This window comes from Trifolium pratense, linkage group LG7 (genome assembly GCF_020283565.1).
Source record: "Trifolium pratense cultivar HEN17-A07 linkage group LG7, ARS_RC_1.1, whole genome shotgun sequence".
Taxonomy (NCBI): Eukaryota; Viridiplantae; Streptophyta; class Magnoliopsida; order Fabales; family Fabaceae; genus Trifolium; species Trifolium pratense.
Genome location: NC_060065.1, coordinates 54,055,108 through 54,073,486, shown reverse-complemented (window position 1 = coordinate 54,073,486; position 18,379 = coordinate 54,055,108). Strand labels below are relative to the sequence as shown.

At 32.5% G+C, this 18,379-nt stretch overlaps 3 protein-coding genes across 3 annotated transcripts; all 3 read right to left on the bottom strand.

Moving 5' to 3' along the window:
* Nucleotides 1-618: 618 nt before the first annotated feature.
* LOC123897862 (centromere/kinetochore protein zw10 homolog) lies at nucleotides 619-7,080 on the bottom strand. Its single transcript, XM_045948655.1, has 14 exons — nucleotides 6,302-7,080; nucleotides 5,695-5,832; nucleotides 5,432-5,590; nucleotides 4,855-5,016; nucleotides 4,167-4,397; nucleotides 3,944-4,093; nucleotides 3,041-3,133; nucleotides 2,603-2,698; nucleotides 2,277-2,405; nucleotides 2,092-2,169; nucleotides 1,750-1,908; nucleotides 1,518-1,662; nucleotides 1,327-1,409; nucleotides 619-1,105 (listed from the first exon to the last, which is right to left on the bottom strand). The coding sequence occupies exons 1-14, from the start codon at nucleotides 6,848-6,850 to the stop codon at nucleotides 1,022-1,024; spliced, it is 2,256 nt and encodes a 751-aa protein (XP_045804611.1). The 5' UTR covers nucleotides 6,851-7,080; the 3' UTR covers nucleotides 619-1,021.
* Nucleotides 7,081-8,485: 1,405 nt separating this feature from the next.
* Nucleotides 8,486-10,197, bottom strand: LOC123899349 (UDP-glycosyltransferase 92A1-like). Its single transcript, XM_045950460.1, has one exon. The coding sequence runs from the start codon at nucleotides 10,102-10,104 to the stop codon at nucleotides 8,635-8,637; it is 1,470 nt and encodes a 489-aa protein (XP_045806416.1). The 5' UTR covers nucleotides 10,105-10,197; the 3' UTR covers nucleotides 8,486-8,634.
* A 2,344-nt stretch (nucleotides 10,198-12,541) lies between these two features.
* Nucleotides 12,542-15,334, bottom strand: LOC123899363 (IRK-interacting protein-like). The gene is made up of 2 exons (XM_045950473.1): nucleotides 14,819-15,334; nucleotides 12,542-14,201 (listed from the first exon to the last, which is right to left on the bottom strand). Exons 1-2 carry the CDS (start codon nucleotides 15,062-15,064, stop codon nucleotides 12,675-12,677), a joined length of 1,773 nt encoding a protein of 590 aa, XP_045806429.1. The 5' UTR covers nucleotides 15,065-15,334; the 3' UTR covers nucleotides 12,542-12,674.
* Between the last annotated feature and the right edge of the window lie 3,045 nt (nucleotides 15,335-18,379).

The following is an 18,379-nucleotide window of genomic DNA, read 5'->3' as shown; positions in this document are numbered from 1 at the left end:
TCACTACTCTCACTCATAACCAACTCAATTTTCTCAACAATATCTTCATACTTAACCTCACAATTCTTCCCTCTATAAACCTCAACACAAACACCAATTCTTCGCTCCAAAGAATTCATGTACCATCATGTACAATCCAACGGATGTAATACAATGTTATACTTTCCCACCGTGTGAGATATTATTTACTCGCCCACACTAGCACGCGCCTGTTTACAAAGACTTATTTATAACCATTTGTAAGACAATAGATATGAAATTTCTCCAATGTGGGACTAAATATAGTCGTTCATACACAATAACACTTATTTTTATTTACGAAACACACTTAACTTTATTTTTATTTTTTTTATTAATAATTTATAATAAGATTAAAAAAGACACTTCATTTTATTTTATGAAACACAGTTTTCATTTAGTAGTGGACTCATCAGCTCTACGATCACATGAGATATCAGTTTGCTTGATGATTTGGTTTTTGACAGTAGGGTGTTCCTCTTGGATTCATGTTTTATTTCTAAACAACATATACATCCTAATCCTTTCTAGTTTGTTTTCTAATGTAAAGACCTAATGAGTGATGTTATACTGCAATCATCCTTATTATCACCACTTCCCTTTAACTCGAAAAAAAAAATGTCATTTCCAAAATTTGAGCTACAATTGTTTTATGTATCTGGATCTAAAAATAGTCTCACTGATACCATGCCTCTTAGTGGTAAATATTACATATATATCTACCAAAAGTTGATATCCTAATATGCTTGCCATTACTGGATAACAAATTAGGGTGTAGCAGAAACTATGCTCAAATATGCATGCACTAATCACATGTTTGCTCCTCGACAGAAAATTATCAGCATGATTTTGCTCGGAACACTAACTTTCTGCAACCTGCAATATTTGGAAAGCTAGCTCAAACTAACATGTTTTTGCCTCGGAGGGATCATCATCCGACTTTTTAATCCCAGCCTCCAGAGTAGTTTAAGATTTATGTATCATGTAGGAAGTTAGAAGTATCCTAAAAGTTCGCATTTTGTATCCTCCGTAAACAATCTTTTCTTAAAGGTGAGTCTGCAAATATAGCTTTTATGAAATCTTCCACCTGCAATGAGATAAAAACAAAAGATATGTAAGAAACATAAGTGAGGAGAATGTCTATGAAGAAAAGGCTCGTTAAATATGATTTCAGTATTTTTGGTCATGCATAACATTATTGCAGAATCTTTGGTAATAAGGCTAGACGAAGCATTGATTTAAAATCAAAATCCCTCAGTTATAAAAACATTAGGAAATGAACAAAAGCCACTGATAACCAAATGATACCTCCGTGATAGTAAAGCCACAGCTGAGCAATTCTTTATTCTCCCAAGATGCTGTAATGGATTTTAAAGGCATATCTAATAATTCTGCAGCAGAAAGGATTATGTACAGGTTAATTGTTGATATATGATAATATGAGTAAATAATAATCCAACCAACAGTTTCTACGTAAATAAATAGATTATAAAGCATGCCTGATAGTTTGCGGATTTTGCGTAAAGATGGGATAAGATTTTCAAGAGACTCTGCAGAGAACTCGTGCGAATTTGGATCACCAGTGGCCAAGGACTCAAATAAAGATGATAGGCTTTCCAGCATTAAATGGATTAGTCTTTGTAACTGGAAATAAAAGTGGAATACATTAGACAAACTTCTTAAATAAAATTGTTACAAGAATTAATTAGCCAACTTATTCTATAGGCTTACCTGTAAAGTCTCTTCTGCAGCCATGTCATCTATGAGAAGTATATCTCTTGCGATTCTAGAGAAAACTGACTCTAATACTGTACACATGCTTTTCCTGTAAGTTGAAGGAAGCAAAAGTGGCTCCCATATGATATGCACTTTTTCAAGAATGAAAACAACCTGATCAAGTAAAAGCTTATGTCAGTTGTCAAACTAAAAAGGCATCAATTACTACTCCCAATCTATTAACAAATGCCCCACATTGTAGCTTCCATGCAGAAAAAGAAACAGGAAATAAGAGATAAAGCAAACTGTGGAACAACAAAAGGTAATGTACACATTATGTATTAACAAGAAAATAACCTGGTCAATGCTGAATTTAGCGGACTCAAATTGTTGCATTTGATGAGTATTCTGAAATCCATCAGCACTGTCTATAGCCTATAAAACATGGGTGGATATGGGAATTAAAAGGTCGAGAAGGCAAGTGTCAACCACAACTAAGTCATATCCTACAGATGCTGCATACATTTTAACAAAGGAAGTACCTCCTTCAAGTTATAAATAACAAGGTGAACTTGTCTCTGCAATATATCTTCTGCCAAAAGCAGAAATCTTGGAGCCAAATCAGCAAACACAGCATGCTCTTTCATCGAACTTGGAAAATCTGTTCGATACTGAGGTAATAGCATCCACATGCACGAGGCAGGGAAAAAAAATCAATATGCAAAATAAAATGGGTTTATATCGAATATTTGCCTTGACTTTCCATTTGATAGACTAAAAGCTAAAATTGAAGCTTCATGCTTAATAATTATTAAAATATTGTGAATTCACTTTCATGCCTAATTATTCACTATTCAGGTATGTTTACCTCAAATGCAAATCCAAGTATCTCTTGGGAAAGATAAAGACAGTCATTATGCATCAGAACAGCTACTTGATTGATGCCACCAAGCTGCCTCTCTAGCTTCACAAGTAAAAAACAGAAGTAATTACTCTAAGATGAAAGCATGCACATAGACAAGAATAAACATCAAATACAGTGTTCACTTTGACAGAGACAATAACTTCATAAAAGGATAAACACTCTGAATGTTTTAAGTACTGAATATCGTTAATATCCTATCTCATCTCATCTAAAGAACAGAAAAGGTATAAAAAAAGTGAAAGGATATGGTTCTAGAATGAATAACATTTATGTTTGCAATAAGCTTGCATTACTTCACTATATTCTCCCCCTAAAATCAATCCGATGAAAGAAATACTAAAAAAGGTTTTTCCGGTATCTCACTGCTTTACATGGACTAACCTTGACAGGGACTACTACTTCATAAAGAAGTATAGCATCTCTAGCTGCATGATAAAATTCCACAGCAACTCTTGTAGATGACAGGCAGACATCCTGCACAAATTATGTAACATTTATAAAGATCAGTTTCACAGTTAGCAAAAAATGTATTGTAAGTCTATTAGAGTAACAGTTATTCAGCACATTATGTTAACTGTTACAAAAAATCCACTTTAGCCTCTGAAGTCTTGATCCCTGTCTAAGAAATCATGTATTTTACCAAACCAATAAATGTATCATTTTTCCAAACTCAATATTGAGATCTCATATTTTCTCAGCCCCCCACACTTTTTTTTTTAACTTTCATACAAATCTAACAAGGTCAATTAACTGAATATTTATATGAATGTTAATTAAATTAATAGTATCAGAGTATATTCAAGAATCAAACAATTATTCTTACAGTATTACTATAGTGACATGAAAGAAGGGGAAAATAAACAAACAATGCACTTTGTCAACTACAACTGAGTTTTTTGAGTAAGATCATAAGCTTAGATAATGTAACCTCAATAACATACAAACAGATATGCCTCGTACATTTTTTTTTTTTTCCACTTTCTCCTGCACTTCATAAGCAAGTCCAGCTTCCTTTCTACTACATTATTATCTAATAGGAAATGCTATTCTTTCTTCTACTTTCCCTTTCAATTTTTAAGTTATATAAAAAGTAGAAATATTTACAGTTAGATCAAATTGAGAGTGTCTTCTATAGGAAATATCAGGATTGCAATTAGGTGTGGTTAAAAGTATAAATCAAGTGATGAAACAGAAATACATAAATACAGAAAATTCCGAGTTTGAATTTCAAATATAATACGTTACAAAGTCATTTGCAAATGTTCACTACTCTGGATCGTATACCTGCAGTGTCTGATGAATTAGTTCCATCAATTGTTTGGCTGCTTTGGATACCAAACACCTCTCTGATAAGAAAATCAAATCTACCACATGGCTGGATGACAGGGTGGAAGTTCCCTCATTCTTCCAAATAGAACCATCCCTTGTATACTCCTGCAGAAAATTCTTCATCAGCAATTACAAATACTAATAGCAACAGAAGAATTTTCCCAGCCTGAAAACTCACTTGAGGTATGGAAAAGTCACATTCTAGGAGCAGATTTCTAGCTTTAGCCAAGATCTCTGCCTTTTTCTTAAATGCGAAGTGAACCTCGACATTTTCAGCAAAATTGCTCAGCCTGTTATCCTTGTCATCTGATGAAATGAACATGAGCTCTTTTAAAGCTGTTTCAAAATCAGATGTACATTTGATAATCTTCTGAAAGTCGGGTAGTTTTGATGCATCTGTTGGAACAACCTGAAATCAGACATCTTGGGTGAACTATATGTATATGCAAACTTAAAATACTTAGTTTCTTTCTGGTTTCTAGACAGAGTAACTAACCACCAAGTAATTGTCCTAGATTACGTGAAGAGTCCCACACTGAATGAGATATGGCTTGGACATGTGTTTATAAGTGGTGGTTAGTCCTCAATTTACAGCCCGGTTTTGTAGGGATTGAGTTAGATCAACCCAAATTCTAATATGACTAAATAATCCAATAATAACTTATTTTGTTGGTTGAGAAAGAGTTCACATAAGCTTGCATATTATTAGTTAAGGACGCATTTAATTGAATTTAACTGAAGTCAAAGACTGGTATTTTGGTGGTTACATATTCCTATTCCTAGACTTGTTTCAAAGCACGGTATGCAATGCATGGACCCAGTCTTTGAGTAACCACATTTGTTATATCATAAAGCATAAAACAAACCTTTGAAAGAAAGCTTGATATTATTAGCTCTGATATTCTAGGCCATGTCAAACGTCCAAAAGTTCGGATCCAGGAACCGTTCTGGAAGCAAATACTTCTATAAAAAAATTTGATAAAAAGCACAATCCCTGAATAGAGAAGCTCCCCATCCAAATACTCAAGCTGTAAATTGAAAATCAGATATTTAGGAACACAATAGCAGCAAAATGACAATGATTCTCACGTGACTTAAACAAATCAACAAAAACAGCTGACAATAGTATCAAAGAATAGGATTTGACTCCTTCAAGTGCAGGGTTCACTTTAGAGAGTAAAGTGGAGTTATAAACCTAATCAAACGCTCATATTGTGATAAAAATCAGGCATCTATACAACAAATAATGGAACATTTATAATCTAACCATCAACTTTTCAATCAATATTCATAACTCTGCATTTTTTTCGAGAAGACGAAACCCTATGAATAAGATCAATTACACATACAAGCAATAAAAACCTCCCTTGGGGATGGTCTGTGTCATAAAACAGTAAAACATGACAATATAAATTGATTACAAGACCCTAACACATGCCACACCTTACTCTCTGGTGATGGAACTATCTTCAGTACAGCTGAATCTTGATCCGATTCCTCTAGAAATGAAAGAGGTTGTCCACGATTAATGAAAGGTGTGATGACATACTTGATCATCAAATCAGCAACTTTAGCAAGCCCATACTCTAGAATACCAACCACCTAAAAAAGTCATCTATTAGATGAATTGCAAATAAATACATCTGAACTCACAATTAACTAAATTTACAGCATCACAGTTGTAAAATTGAGATAAATTAACTTACCTCCATTGCTTCCAAAACCATTTGCAGCTGAATCCCACTCAAATTATGAACTTCTAAATGATATTTGACTTCTATTTGATTCAAGTCCCCATCAAACCGCACAGCCTTTTCCATAAACTTCACAAGGAGCTCTTGAATCTACAAACCCAAATCGAATTCCTCTAAAAACAATCACACACTCAATAAAAATCACAAATTATTCATTCATCATTTCTATGCCATACAAAAATCATATGTATTGATTGTATTGTTATGCATGTCAACAAAAATATAATTAAACAATCCTCAATAAAGCAAATATGGGCTAATTGTTTGTAAAAATACATCATCTATCGAATTCCCTACACAGTTGATAATTGATTATCATAATCACTACTATTAACATAATCAGAAAATCTCATTTAACAACAAAAAAAAATCTAAATAACTATGATTACATTGAATTATGTCATTTTCTTAAATTATTATCAGCGACGTGTCAGTGTGTGTCCGGTATCTGTGTCAGAGTCCATGCTTCATAGCCAAATACACATTATATGACAAATACAAATTTCAATTTCAGCTTCAATTCAGTTCCTACATACATTGCTATAAAACAGAGTAGTACCTCTTCAAAACACTGAGACCATTCATTTCTCAACAAACCATACACCAATGGTTCCCTATCATCTTCATCACCAATTCTCAACGCAACCTTTAACTCCTTCAATCCTTCAGCAGCAAACTGAAACTTCCCATTCTTCAACGCTTCTTTCACACTTTCCAACCTCTGATTCAAACTCACAATTGTTCCAACCAACCCTAACAGCTCTCTCTTCACCTTCAATTCCTCACTTTTTGACTTCATTTCGTCCACAACTTCTCGCACCTCGACATCCGCGGGACGCTCGGAGACCAACCGTAACACACCGGTGAGATCATCGGAAACCTTAACAGTCTGTAAAACGGCGTCGTTGCATAGAGAAAAGAGGCTTGCGAAGTCGTCGTGGTGTGAGGCGAGGTAGGATTGTACCTGTGATCGGATCTGAAGAGAGTGAGACTCGACACGGTCGATGAGAAGACGGAGATCGGGTGCTGAGAGAGGAGAGTTTCGGTCGGAGAGATCTTGTGCTGAGAGAAGATCGTGAATGTTGATTGCGTCGAAGAGAGACTCCATCGCTAACGTGCGCTTGGAGTGTCGGCAGGAAAGTGGAGATTCAAAGTGTAGAATTTGCTATCCAAGTTTCAGTTACAACATTTTCATTATCTGCGTCGAAAGAGGAGTGTGTATTTTAACATAAGATGAAAGAGAGTAGAGTAGATATCTCTCAAGGAGGGAGTTGTAATTAAGGAAAATTCTATTAGTATGGTCATGGTGCATTGTTTTCGTACATTTCAAAACTGACTAACGAGGATGTAACGTTGAACAACTTTAAATGATTTGGTACGACCCTCATACATGATACTTACTACTATGTATCTTTGATTATTTTAATATTTCAACTAAATCTCTTACGTATTAAAGCTTACACAATTATCTCAATATTTATATTGTTTTTAATTTTAATTGTGATTGTAAATCAATTAAAACTAAAACTAAATAAAAAAAATAACATGACAAAATAATCGTTGTAAATTTTTGTGAATCAAACTTCATCGTTTTCCTTCTTCTGAGTTTGTGTTCATCACCAACAAAGACACAACATCATCGTTTTCGTTCTTTTGAACTTCTGTTCATCACCAACAAAGTGTAAACAACAACATTAACCTCCAAAACTCTCGCCATTGTTGAACGAACAGACTTTGCTAGTTCATCATTTTCCTTCTTATGAGTCTGTGTTCATCAGACGAACGGAACTCCATTCGACATCGAGTTTGAGAAAGAAGTTTGCGTGTTCAGCTGCCAAGGTAAATACGAAACAGAAATAGTTGTTAAGAATTAATTTGATTTCAATTTGAGAATTAGGAGTTTATGTAGAAAATCAATTTGATTTCAATTGGGAATTAGGGTTCATACTGAAATTGAATTGCAAATTTATTTGTAATTAGTTATTAAGAATTAATTTGATTTCCAATTTGGGAATTAGCTTTAATATGTTTTCTGTATAAAATTATTTGTGTGTGTATAAATTTGATTTTCAATTGTGTTAGTTACCTTTCATTTTAATTATGGAATTAGCAGGTATCATTATTGATGGTGACAATTGTTGTGTTCCAGGTTCACTATGGTAGACTATGATGAATATGTAGATGTTGATCTTGATTCAAATGAAGTTAGTTCAACTGATAGTTTTACAACTGATGATGAAGATTCCAGCTATTAGGTATTCAGTGGCATGATAGGTCAGATGATAACGATGATACCGGTGACCACCATGATGATGATCCATGATTTTGATGATGAAGCATATATGTAGGTGAAAGAGCGGTACATAATAATTCGATGAACCAGTTTGATGATTTATTCATTGGAAACTAGGTAAATAAGGTGTTTTACAACTCCCAACTTTGTAAAGTGTCATATGAATCTCTTTTAGAAAAGTGTATAAATAAAATAGACTTATAGTTACCCATCATATAGATCAAAACACAAGGAATAAATTTTGTTCTATAAATTGACTTAAACTGTCCACATCTGCCTCAAAGATTTGGTTTCCCACAAAAGCATATAACATATCTGTCACTGGGGTACAAGTACAACCTTCCCTTCTTAATCATCTTAAGCTTGGACCTCTTTTGCTGTGTGTATGAATGTATCTAAATCTAAACATAGACAAGAAAATACTAGTAGTAACACACTTGCATTGCATACTATTATTAGAAATAGAAAATCAAATTACTAACCACTGCAATCATATACCATATATCATAATAAATTTCATGAAAATAGGTTAATAATACTCAACTTTCTGAGCTCAAAACACAAATTACAGTATATAAAACACATTAACCAGAATCAAATTATTCACTTAGTGTAGCTGCTTTATTACTCTTTTCAGCAGCTGATAAGAACTCATCAATACCTCTAACAGAAGACCCTTTAAATCCATCTTCATTATCATCTCTCACAGCATTCCTAATCATATCCTTAATCTTACAAGCATTTTCTCTAATCTTCAAACCACTCTCACTCATAACCAACTCAATTTTCTCAACAATATCTTCATACTTAACCTCACAACTCTTCCCTCTAGCAACTTCAACACAAACACCAATCTCTTCCTCCAAAAACTTACAATTAAAAAACTGTTCAGCTGCCATAGGCCAACCAAGAATCGGTACACCATAACTCAACGATTCCAACACCGAGTTCCAACCACAATGACTTAAAAAAGCTGAAACTGACCCATGTGACAAAATCTCAACTTGAGGTGCCCAATCATTTACAATTATACCCTTTCCCTTTTCCACAGTCTTCTCCATAAACCCTAATGGTAACCATTCTTCAGGTTTGAATTCTGAATTTATATCAAATCCAATCGGTGGCCTCACTACCCAGATGAAAAAAATTCCGCTTTTTTCCAACGCGATTCCTAATTGCATCATTTGTTCAGATGAAATTGTGTTCATTGATCCAAAACAAACAAAAAGAACCGAATTCAATGGCTTTGAATCGAGCCATGCTTTGATAATTTTAGGGTTTACTCCACCCCCTTTTCCTCTTGAACCGTTTCCGGTCGAGAGAACAACCGGTCCAATCGACCAAACCGGAATCTGAAGCTTTTTAACGAAGTAATTCAACCCAACCGAGTCAAAATCAGAAACCGAGTTGAATAAAATTCCATCCGAGTTAACCCAGTTAGAAAGATTCTTTCTTTGAAAAATTGACCAATCATCAAATCCATCAGCTTGTGAAATGTTATTTGGTAATTGATTTCTTTGAATCAAACGCGCTTCTGGAAAATCGCTTAATGAAAAATCATCAGAGTTTGTGAATCTATGTGGAAGATTCATCCAAAGAGAATAATAACAAGCTAAACCAAAACCACTACAACCACTAAAAACAACATGAAAAACACCGAGTTCTTTAGCAACAATTGAAGTCCAACCAAAGAAAATATCAGAAATGATACAAAGTTTGTGTTTTTGAGGTTGTTGGGTTAAGATGTTTTTAATGATGTTTTTGAAAGGTGATTGAAGAGAAAGAGAAGCTTGAAGGAGTTTGATGACAAGATTGTAAGGGACAGTATCGGTATTTTCAGTGTTTGGAGGGAGATTATGGTCAGAAGAAATGAAAGGGATAGTGATGAGTTTGATTGAGGAATTTGGTGGGAGTGATGGTTGAAGTTTTTGGATGTTGTGTGGTGTGTTGATTATGATTATGTTGTAGTTTTTGGATTTTTGTTCAAGGTTTAGGGCTAGTGCTAAGAATGGGATTATGTGACCTTGTGCCATGAATGGGAATAGTACTATTGATTGTTTTTCTGCCATTGTTGGTTTGGTTTGGAAATGCAGAGTGTGTTTGTTTTTGTGATAGGTGGTGTTCTTGTTCAATGTTCAATGAGAGAGACTGTGCTGTCTTGGCTTTATTTTGGTCTACTTTGACTTGGTTTTTGTTTTTTTGTTTGTATCTTGTTTTTATTTAGGAAAAGATCATTAGTCATTACTCACCCTTTAATTTTGTATTTATTCTCTTGATTTTAGGATAAAGAGATCATAGAATTTATAATTTGAATGGGAAGTAAGTAAAGTTAGTAAAAAAAATTGTTCCATCTAAAAATTGAACTTTAAGCCACGAGGTTTAGTTGTGGTGATCGATGAGATTTGAGTAGTATGTATGATATTTTGTTTTTTAATTTTTCATGTTATACACCGACACTCTACTCTCTCATTATCTCTCGACAAGAGCCACCCGTACCTATATTCAACTTAACCCGATCTTCTTACGAAGATTTTCAATCAATTAAAATCAACATTTGTATTTTATTTTTTTGACTTTTCAAATGTGCCTTTTATGTGAAATAGAATTTTGCTGTGATTCTCTTAAAAAAAATGTTATGAGTTGATCCACTTAGGTGAAATAAATATTACATTATACATTCATGATCAATTGATTAATTAAAGAATATCATAAAAAGCACACTAAAATTCACCTAAATATTTTCATTTTTTGATAAAAAAAAATAAGTATTCTTTTTATCAACTTTTGAAATAGTAAATATCTTAATTTTTTATTTATTTATTGAATTGTTATAAAATAGAACTTATTTCAAACGAATTTGTACCAACTCCCATGTCTAGTCGAGTGGGATTGGAGGACATCAATTGACTTTTATTTTTTGTGCAATAGGCCTTGTTTCTTGTAGACTTTTCCTTTGAATTTATTTTGGTCTACGATGAATTGGGAATCGAACTCATAACCTATAGCGTATTACTCAAACTCCTTCACCGCTATATCAAACCTAGTAGCTTAATTTATTTTCAGTTTTATGTGACGCAGTTGTTTACTTTCATTGTGTAACAAATAGTGTCTGTTGTGCATTGTGGTGTGGACTGTGGTCTAGTCTTATTTTTTAAAATTTTCTCTTTAGACCACAATATTGTTTTCAGGCCCCTAAATTTTCATTTTTGTTTTTTGAATATAGTTTGGATTTAATTTTCTAAATCAAATAGTAGTTCGGTAAAACGGAAATTTGGAGGGTCTAGAAGTAATATGGAGGCTTAACAGATAAAATTTCTTACTCTTTTATACCTCATTCTTTCTTGGGCTTTTAGCCCTACGTTGATTGCGAGGCATATGACTTGTTTTTGGCCCATTTTCGTTATAATAAAATCTTCATTTCACAGACACGGTAAACACTGACAGATTGAACGTAATCATTATATGTGTTGGTGTCATATCAAGTGTCGGAACACAAACATGCATACATACATTCGATCAGGGAGAATAAATCTGCAGTGTAGAAGTATTTTTTTTTTTAAATATAAGATTCAGTTTATTTCAAAGCTCTCAACTAATGACATTATTGTCATCTGGATATCTGGATGACTAAAAGCTACAATGATTCAATATTATCATTTTCATTTTTGAGTCTGCTGAGCCATTGCCAGTAAAATGTAAATTATTGAAAAAAACAACATACTACATATGTATGTTTTATGATTTATTTCCCTAACTTATAAAAATTAAAAGTTTTTGGTTTGACAAAAAAGAAGTTAAAACTCACCTTTCATGCAAAATATTAAACCCACCTTTGATTAAAAAATAAATTTATTTTATCATTTCTTACTTTCCACTTTCATCAAACAAGTCAAAAATTACTAAGTTTGTATTCTATTTTTTTTCTCTATCCAAATAATCAATTAGTTTTCTTTCCATTTTTCTCTTTCTTCATTCATCTTCTTTCCTAGTCCAAACATCTGCTTGTATAATTGTATTGGCACTTTTGTGAGTTTGTCAATAATTGTTTAACCACTCCCACTCATAATATATTATAAATAAATTTTGGACATTTGATATCAAACTTTTTCCACAACATAAAAGCAGAAGCAAAATTATCCCTTCCTCATTAGCAAACATCCAAAATCTAATAAACAAACTATTATTTATGTAACAACATTTCCAAAATATAAGTTTGGGATGTTTATATTAATTTATCTATCAATGTGGTTGGACATATAGTTATGATTGGTCTAGTGCACAAACCGAGTGAAATTTGTTCTGTAAATATGGTTGATATGAATCTACCATCCATGTCAATGTTTTTAAAATATCCTAAAGGAGATTCATCAGTATACCCTTTTACATCTGATTTACATAAATTGACGGAGCAAATCGAACCTAAAGTTGTATGTCCGCACATACTTTAGAATTTATTTGTGCAACCATCATCACATTCTTCGTCATGTTCAAGTATTTACATCAGTCTCCCAACACAATATCTAACAATTTATTGATGATGAAATTAACATACATTTTGGTAGTTACAAACTTATTCAAACATTGTCTAACAAGTACAAAATAAAATGGACATTAAAATAATTAAAACCTATTTCCAAATTCAATATTTAGATTTATGCCTACAAATAACTTTACACCTTAAAACCTTATCTTGAACATAAAATCCAGGCATCACCATAATCTTAACTTTACTTGGACCTTGTGATCTTTGTCTATCAGTAAGCAAATCTTCCATATAGTAACCATCAAAGCTTCTATTCTCTTCAACCCTTAATATTCCCAATGTTGGTGTAAAAGAAAATGCTAAAAGATGTAACAACCAAACACATTTTGCTGCCACAAAAAATGCTTGAAGTAGTGGCTCAGGCCAAGGCCTTAACCAATTAAGTGTAGTGATTATACAACTCATTTTTTGGTCACAGAATTTGCTGAATTCTTCACTATAATATTTTGTACCTTTTTTCAAAACTTCATTCCAGCTCAAATTCCTTAGTGCAACATACGACGAAAATTGCGCACGACGATCTTGTCTAGGGTCTAAGAATTTCGCTGAGCCGTTTTTTTGGAACACTGAATTCTCAAAGTCTTGGTAGAGAGAATTGTTTATGAATGCTTCAAAATGGTAAAGAACTGCTTTTGAGTATTTGGAATTCAATGAGAGCTTATATGGTTGAAGAAGCAAATTCAAGTTTTCTATCAAAGTTTGATCATTTTCTTCAATTTGGCTTATAAGTATCTTGCAAAAATGTTTCACTGATAATCTTGATTCTGACACTATCTGCAAAAACCCTTCTACCATTACATCTTCATTCACCGCCATCATCGGATTTTCTCCATTTCCATCAAATGGTATTCCATGTTTCTCATCACAAAGTGGTGATTCTTTTGCTTGCATTGCTTGTTTCAAAGCTTTTTTCAACTCTTCACAATAACCTTCCAAATACTCAAGCTTTTGTTTCAGCTCACCAAATGAAGATCTCATCTCAGAAACTTCTAATATAGCAGAATCTCTACTCTCATGTGCTTCCATAAGCTCTCTTTTCAACATCTCAATTGACATAATTCCCATATCTTTATTAAGTACCTGAGAAACCTCTTCGGATTCTGTCCTATTCGGCGAAAAACTCTCATTCTTATTCTTATGCTTCCTCTTAAACTTCGGAAAAAGCCATGAAATCATCCCTTTACTTTTATGTTGAGTTTGAAATGATGCATGTGAATCAGTTAAAGGAACAACAATGTTGGAACTTCTATTGTTGTTTTTTGTGTTATCAAATTCACTAGTTATCAAAGCAGGTTTACACCTATTGCAAGAAGATAAAGGTTTGAAATCATCTAAACTATTTCTTCTTCTAGATTTGAAATATTCATTAGGTGATGTTTGAAGAACTGTGATATGATTTGCACAAGAACCTGTTACTGATTTAGTATCATCAATAGGACACATGTGAGATTCTTGATTTAGATTTGTTGAAAAACCAAAAGGTAGTACCTTTCTTGAACTTGACTTCTCCTTGTAATCTTGTACAATTTCTATGATGTTTCCTCCTTCTATTCCATTTTCATCCCAACTTTCTGATACTGTTCTACTTTTTGTTGGATTTTGATGTGGCTCATCTTCATAACTCTGTCAATTTTCACAAATTTAGAATTTAACTTTCCATCACAAAAACATGTTCCAAATGAAAAAGTCGAGAATTTCGGTCACGACGTCAAAGGTTTTTTGATATTTTTGTAATTGCAATATATTTTTTTTGTATTAACCCTGTTTTCAGAGGAAGGCAATCCGGTAATTCAGGGTTCGGCTAAAACTTGATCAAAAATTGTTCCTACCAGGAATCGAACTCGAGTTCTCCAGCAGGAGCTCATTAACCACTTGAGTTCGATGTCTTACGTTAATTGCAATGAAAATTAAGGCCGCATCAGTGGATTTAATTGCAATTTCCTAAAATATCAAGAATTGTAGTGGCAACCGCAATTCAAAAAAAGTTTCATGTAAGGCTAAAGATAAAGCAAAAATTCTATATAAAAAAAAACCTTTTTATATAAAAATTCAAAACCCATTTTAGTGAGGAAGTATAAAAATAAATTTGAATGTCAAAATTCAAAGGAAAAGTGCATATGTCAAAAGCAAAGTTACTAAAAAGATAACTTTTTTATATAAAAATTCAAAAACCCATTTTAGAGAAGAAATAAAAGAAAATTTTTGAATACAAAAAATGTATATATAATTTAGTTGCTTACTGGTGTGAAAACAGGGTAATCTTGAGCAGAGAAGTGAGAAGCAGAGGAAGGAGATGGAAATCTAGCATTGTGTGGGCCTGGGCTTGGGTTTGGGCTATTTCCTTGTGTTAATGCAGCATGAAGAGCTCTTAGTTCAACTGCTTTAGCTATGGCGGTTTGAATTTCTTGTCTGTTAACCTCAGTGTTGTTACTACCATTGTTGTTGTTGTTATGTTGAAAAGGTTGTTGTTGTGAGGTTGCAGCCATGAAAATGTGACAGAGGATAGATAGAACAAAGTAGTGTGTGTGTGGAATGTTTTATTGAGGATTGAAATAAAGAACAAGATGGAGGAACAAGTGGAATTCAACGGTTGGATTTGGTGTGAAGTTGAAGGGTGTTGGTATCTATGGTAGGATTAGAATATTGGATGGAGAGAATCAGAAAATGGAATGAGAGATGATGGAAGGAAAGGTCACATCTTAATCCTAACGAGCTTTGTCTCTTTTCTAATGGGAAAAAATTTATGGGGTGAGCACATGTGATGATGAGAAAGGGGGTAATTTTAAATCCATAATAATAATTATAATAATTTTATTTTCTATAGTATTGGTACGAAGTTTTCACCGCTGTTAGTGATGATTAATCTTCGTCGAAAAATATGTAGGGCACATAAGATGAGTTATCCTTTCCCAACCGAATTTTCTCCATATGCATGAACTAGAAATCGAATCACTAACCACATGCTTAAGGGGACGAGTACTCTTAGCACTTGGGCCAATTCATTGTTGGTTATGACAATTTTTTAAACTCAGTGTTCAATCTAATCAAAGGACCGACTAATTTGAGGAAGTCAATTTTACCATGATCGTCTACTTACAGGGGCATCCATTTAAAAGCAGAGTTTAGCTCTGAATGGACTGATCCAACACATAAAGTGACACTGAGAAGATTCAAACTTGAGAACTTTAAAAAAATATTCTACAAGGTCCAAAGTCTTCACCACCATGCCAAACTATGTGGGATTATTTTGATTTATGACTAAATAGAAAATGACCAAAATAGTCTTGGATCTATTAGATCTTTGATTTTAAATGATCTTTAACTTTCGAAATATTTTAAATTTTTTTTTGACTCTGTGAAAATTCATGGTGCATACCATTTTAATTTCTTTACTCTTCGATTGATTTTTTAAATAGATCTTTAATTTCTTTACTCTTCAATTGGTTTTTTTAACCACGTGATAATATTGAATAAATGGTTGTGAATTTTTCTACCGGAGAAGATATGTTCTCATAATTAGGGATTCAAATTCCATGACAAGTGTACTAACAAACGGGGTGAATCCATTTTACCAAAATGCCCTTGTATTTTTATTAAGAGAAAACAAAATTAGGTAGTTTGCTTTGTAAGCAAATGATAGGATTAAGGAAGTTTCCCAATGTCCTCTTTGTAAGGTAGAGTACTTAAGCTTTTAATTGAGTATTGATGTTGTCCCCATTTTTGTACCTACTCTTTTTTTCTCTTTACTTTATGATATGATCTTTCACTCTCAAGTCAATTAAGTGTATAATTTAAGTATAAAAAATGTGTGGGATAGAATTTCTTATCAAATACCCTTATTCTAAAAATGTGTTTGATAAATGCAATCACTTTCTCTTGAAAATTTATTCTAGTTTCTTTTAAAAATGATTGAAAGAAACGTTTGCATTAAACTTAAATTTGTAGTACATTACTGTATTTTACATCTTGGTGTAATGAAAGAATATTCTGTCTGTATATTAAATGCCTAATTAACGTACTATAATTATGACCAATCATGACTGTTATTTTTTTTCCCATGCAAACATGGTGACCCTTCATGAAAGTTTAATATTGTAAACTTCTCCATTGAACCAAAGGTCACCGTTAATTAAAATACAGAAATCACTGTTAATTTTATGGACAATGAATTTTGTGAAAGAGAATTTACAGTAGGGATCCCTAGGATTTTGTCGTATATTTTAAAATTACAAGTCCCTATCCCTACGTAGAGTATTTTTGAAGTTGAAGGACAATATTTTGCTATGCCGAGATATTCTTGTGTGGTTATGAGACCAAAAAATTCTATTTGTTCACACACACATAAAACACAACATATAATATAATTATTTAAAAATATATGTTATTTAATTATTACTCCCTTCGTTCCAAAACTTTAGTTTTTTTGAAGTTTTGCACGAAAATTAAGAAATGATAAGTAAAGTCATTTTTACCCTTATTTTATTAAGAAAGAGAAAATATATTTAATTAATACTTTAACTTTTATAAGAGTACAAATCGTAAAGTATCACTAAATGTTCATTGATTTCTTAAAAGAATTAAAATTTTGGAACAAAATTAAAAAGCTAAAAAGATTAAAAATTTAAGACAGAGGGAATATCTTTCTACATTTACTTTTTCTTTTGTGTGTGACCAAATAAATTTTTTTGATCTATCACCACACAAGAATATCTTATGGTATGCTTTAATATAATTGGAAATAGAATTCCACGTAGGACAATAGAATTAGGTATAATGAGTTCACAGGTAGGGACATACGACCCCATTTTATTTTCTCTCATAAATTAAATTCATTATTTTAAAGAAATTCAGATCTCTAAGCCCAGCTAGCAAGGGCAGTTAGGTTTGTCAAACAACCACATGCAATAAAGTGTCTTTTCTTGCTTAATAGTAGTTAATTCTTAGTGTTGACATATATGCCTCAATTAAATTATAGTGTTTCTTGACAAAAAAAAAATTCTAGTGTTTTAATTTCTATCATCAAAGAAAATAGAGTAATTCAAGTCAAAAACATCTTACTAATTAGTTGGTAAGAAGTTGATTTAATTTACGTAAAGTTTGAGTTTAACTTCCACAATCAGTATAAAAACTTTATTGATTGTATCAAAAAATAAAAATAAAAACTTTATTGATACACATTTTAAAGTAGGAGAATGTTGAATGCAACGAAAAATATTTTCATGATACTTTCATGACATGAGATCGCAACTAGTTATTGACTAATTATCACGCATACATCCCATGATTTTCATCAAAGACAAGGGAAAAGCGGTTTAAAAAATTTAACATGTTCAAAATGTACTTCGCGAATGAAACTACTCTTATAAGTATTTCTATCAACGTTCTTTAAACTTGAAAGTCTATCTTGACTCTAGTGAACATCGAGATTCAAACTCGCTTAAGTTGAGACAAATGTATTTGTTGACAAATGAATAAAAGGATACCATATATATGCTTTAGAAACCTCAAGATCCAAATTCATAGTAGGTGTTCAATTAGCTATGCTTTAGAAGACAAATGTATTTGTTGTTTGGTTTTGAGTTTTGACTATAAAACGGATTTAATATATGTAGTAGTTGGAAAAGTTCTAGTCTTCTCTCTTACCTATCGAATACTCTCTCTGTCCCAAAATATAAGCAAATATGAGTCAAACAAACTTGATGTATTTAGTTCAAAATTTGGACAAAATACATTCACTTTTATTGACTAACTTTTGCTTATATTTTGGGACGGAGGGAGTAATGTTTTTGTTCCCAACTAAA

Coding starts and splice junctions, on each gene's coding strand:
- LOC123897862 (XM_045948655.1), bottom strand. CDS start 6,850: ATGGAGTCTCTCTTCGACGCAATCAACATTCACGATCTTCTCTCAGCA. Junction 4,094..4,166: donor GTGACTTTTCCATACCTCAA/GTGAGTTTTCAG, acceptor AATTTTCTGCAG/GAGTATACAAGGGATGGTTC. Junction 1,410..1,517: donor CAAAATCCGCAAACTATCAG/GCATGCTTTATA, acceptor TTTCTGCTGCAG/AATTATTAGATATGCCTTTA.
- LOC123899349 (XM_045950460.1), bottom strand. CDS start 10,104: ATGGCAGAAAAACAATCAATAGTACTATTCCCATTCATGGCACAAGGT.
- LOC123899363 (XM_045950473.1), bottom strand. CDS start 15,064: ATGGCTGCAACCTCACAACAACAACCTTTTCAACATAACAACAACAAC. Junction 14,202..14,818: donor ATTACCCTGTTTTCACACCA/GTAAGCAACTAA, acceptor GAAAATTGACAG/AGTTATGAAGATGAGCCACA.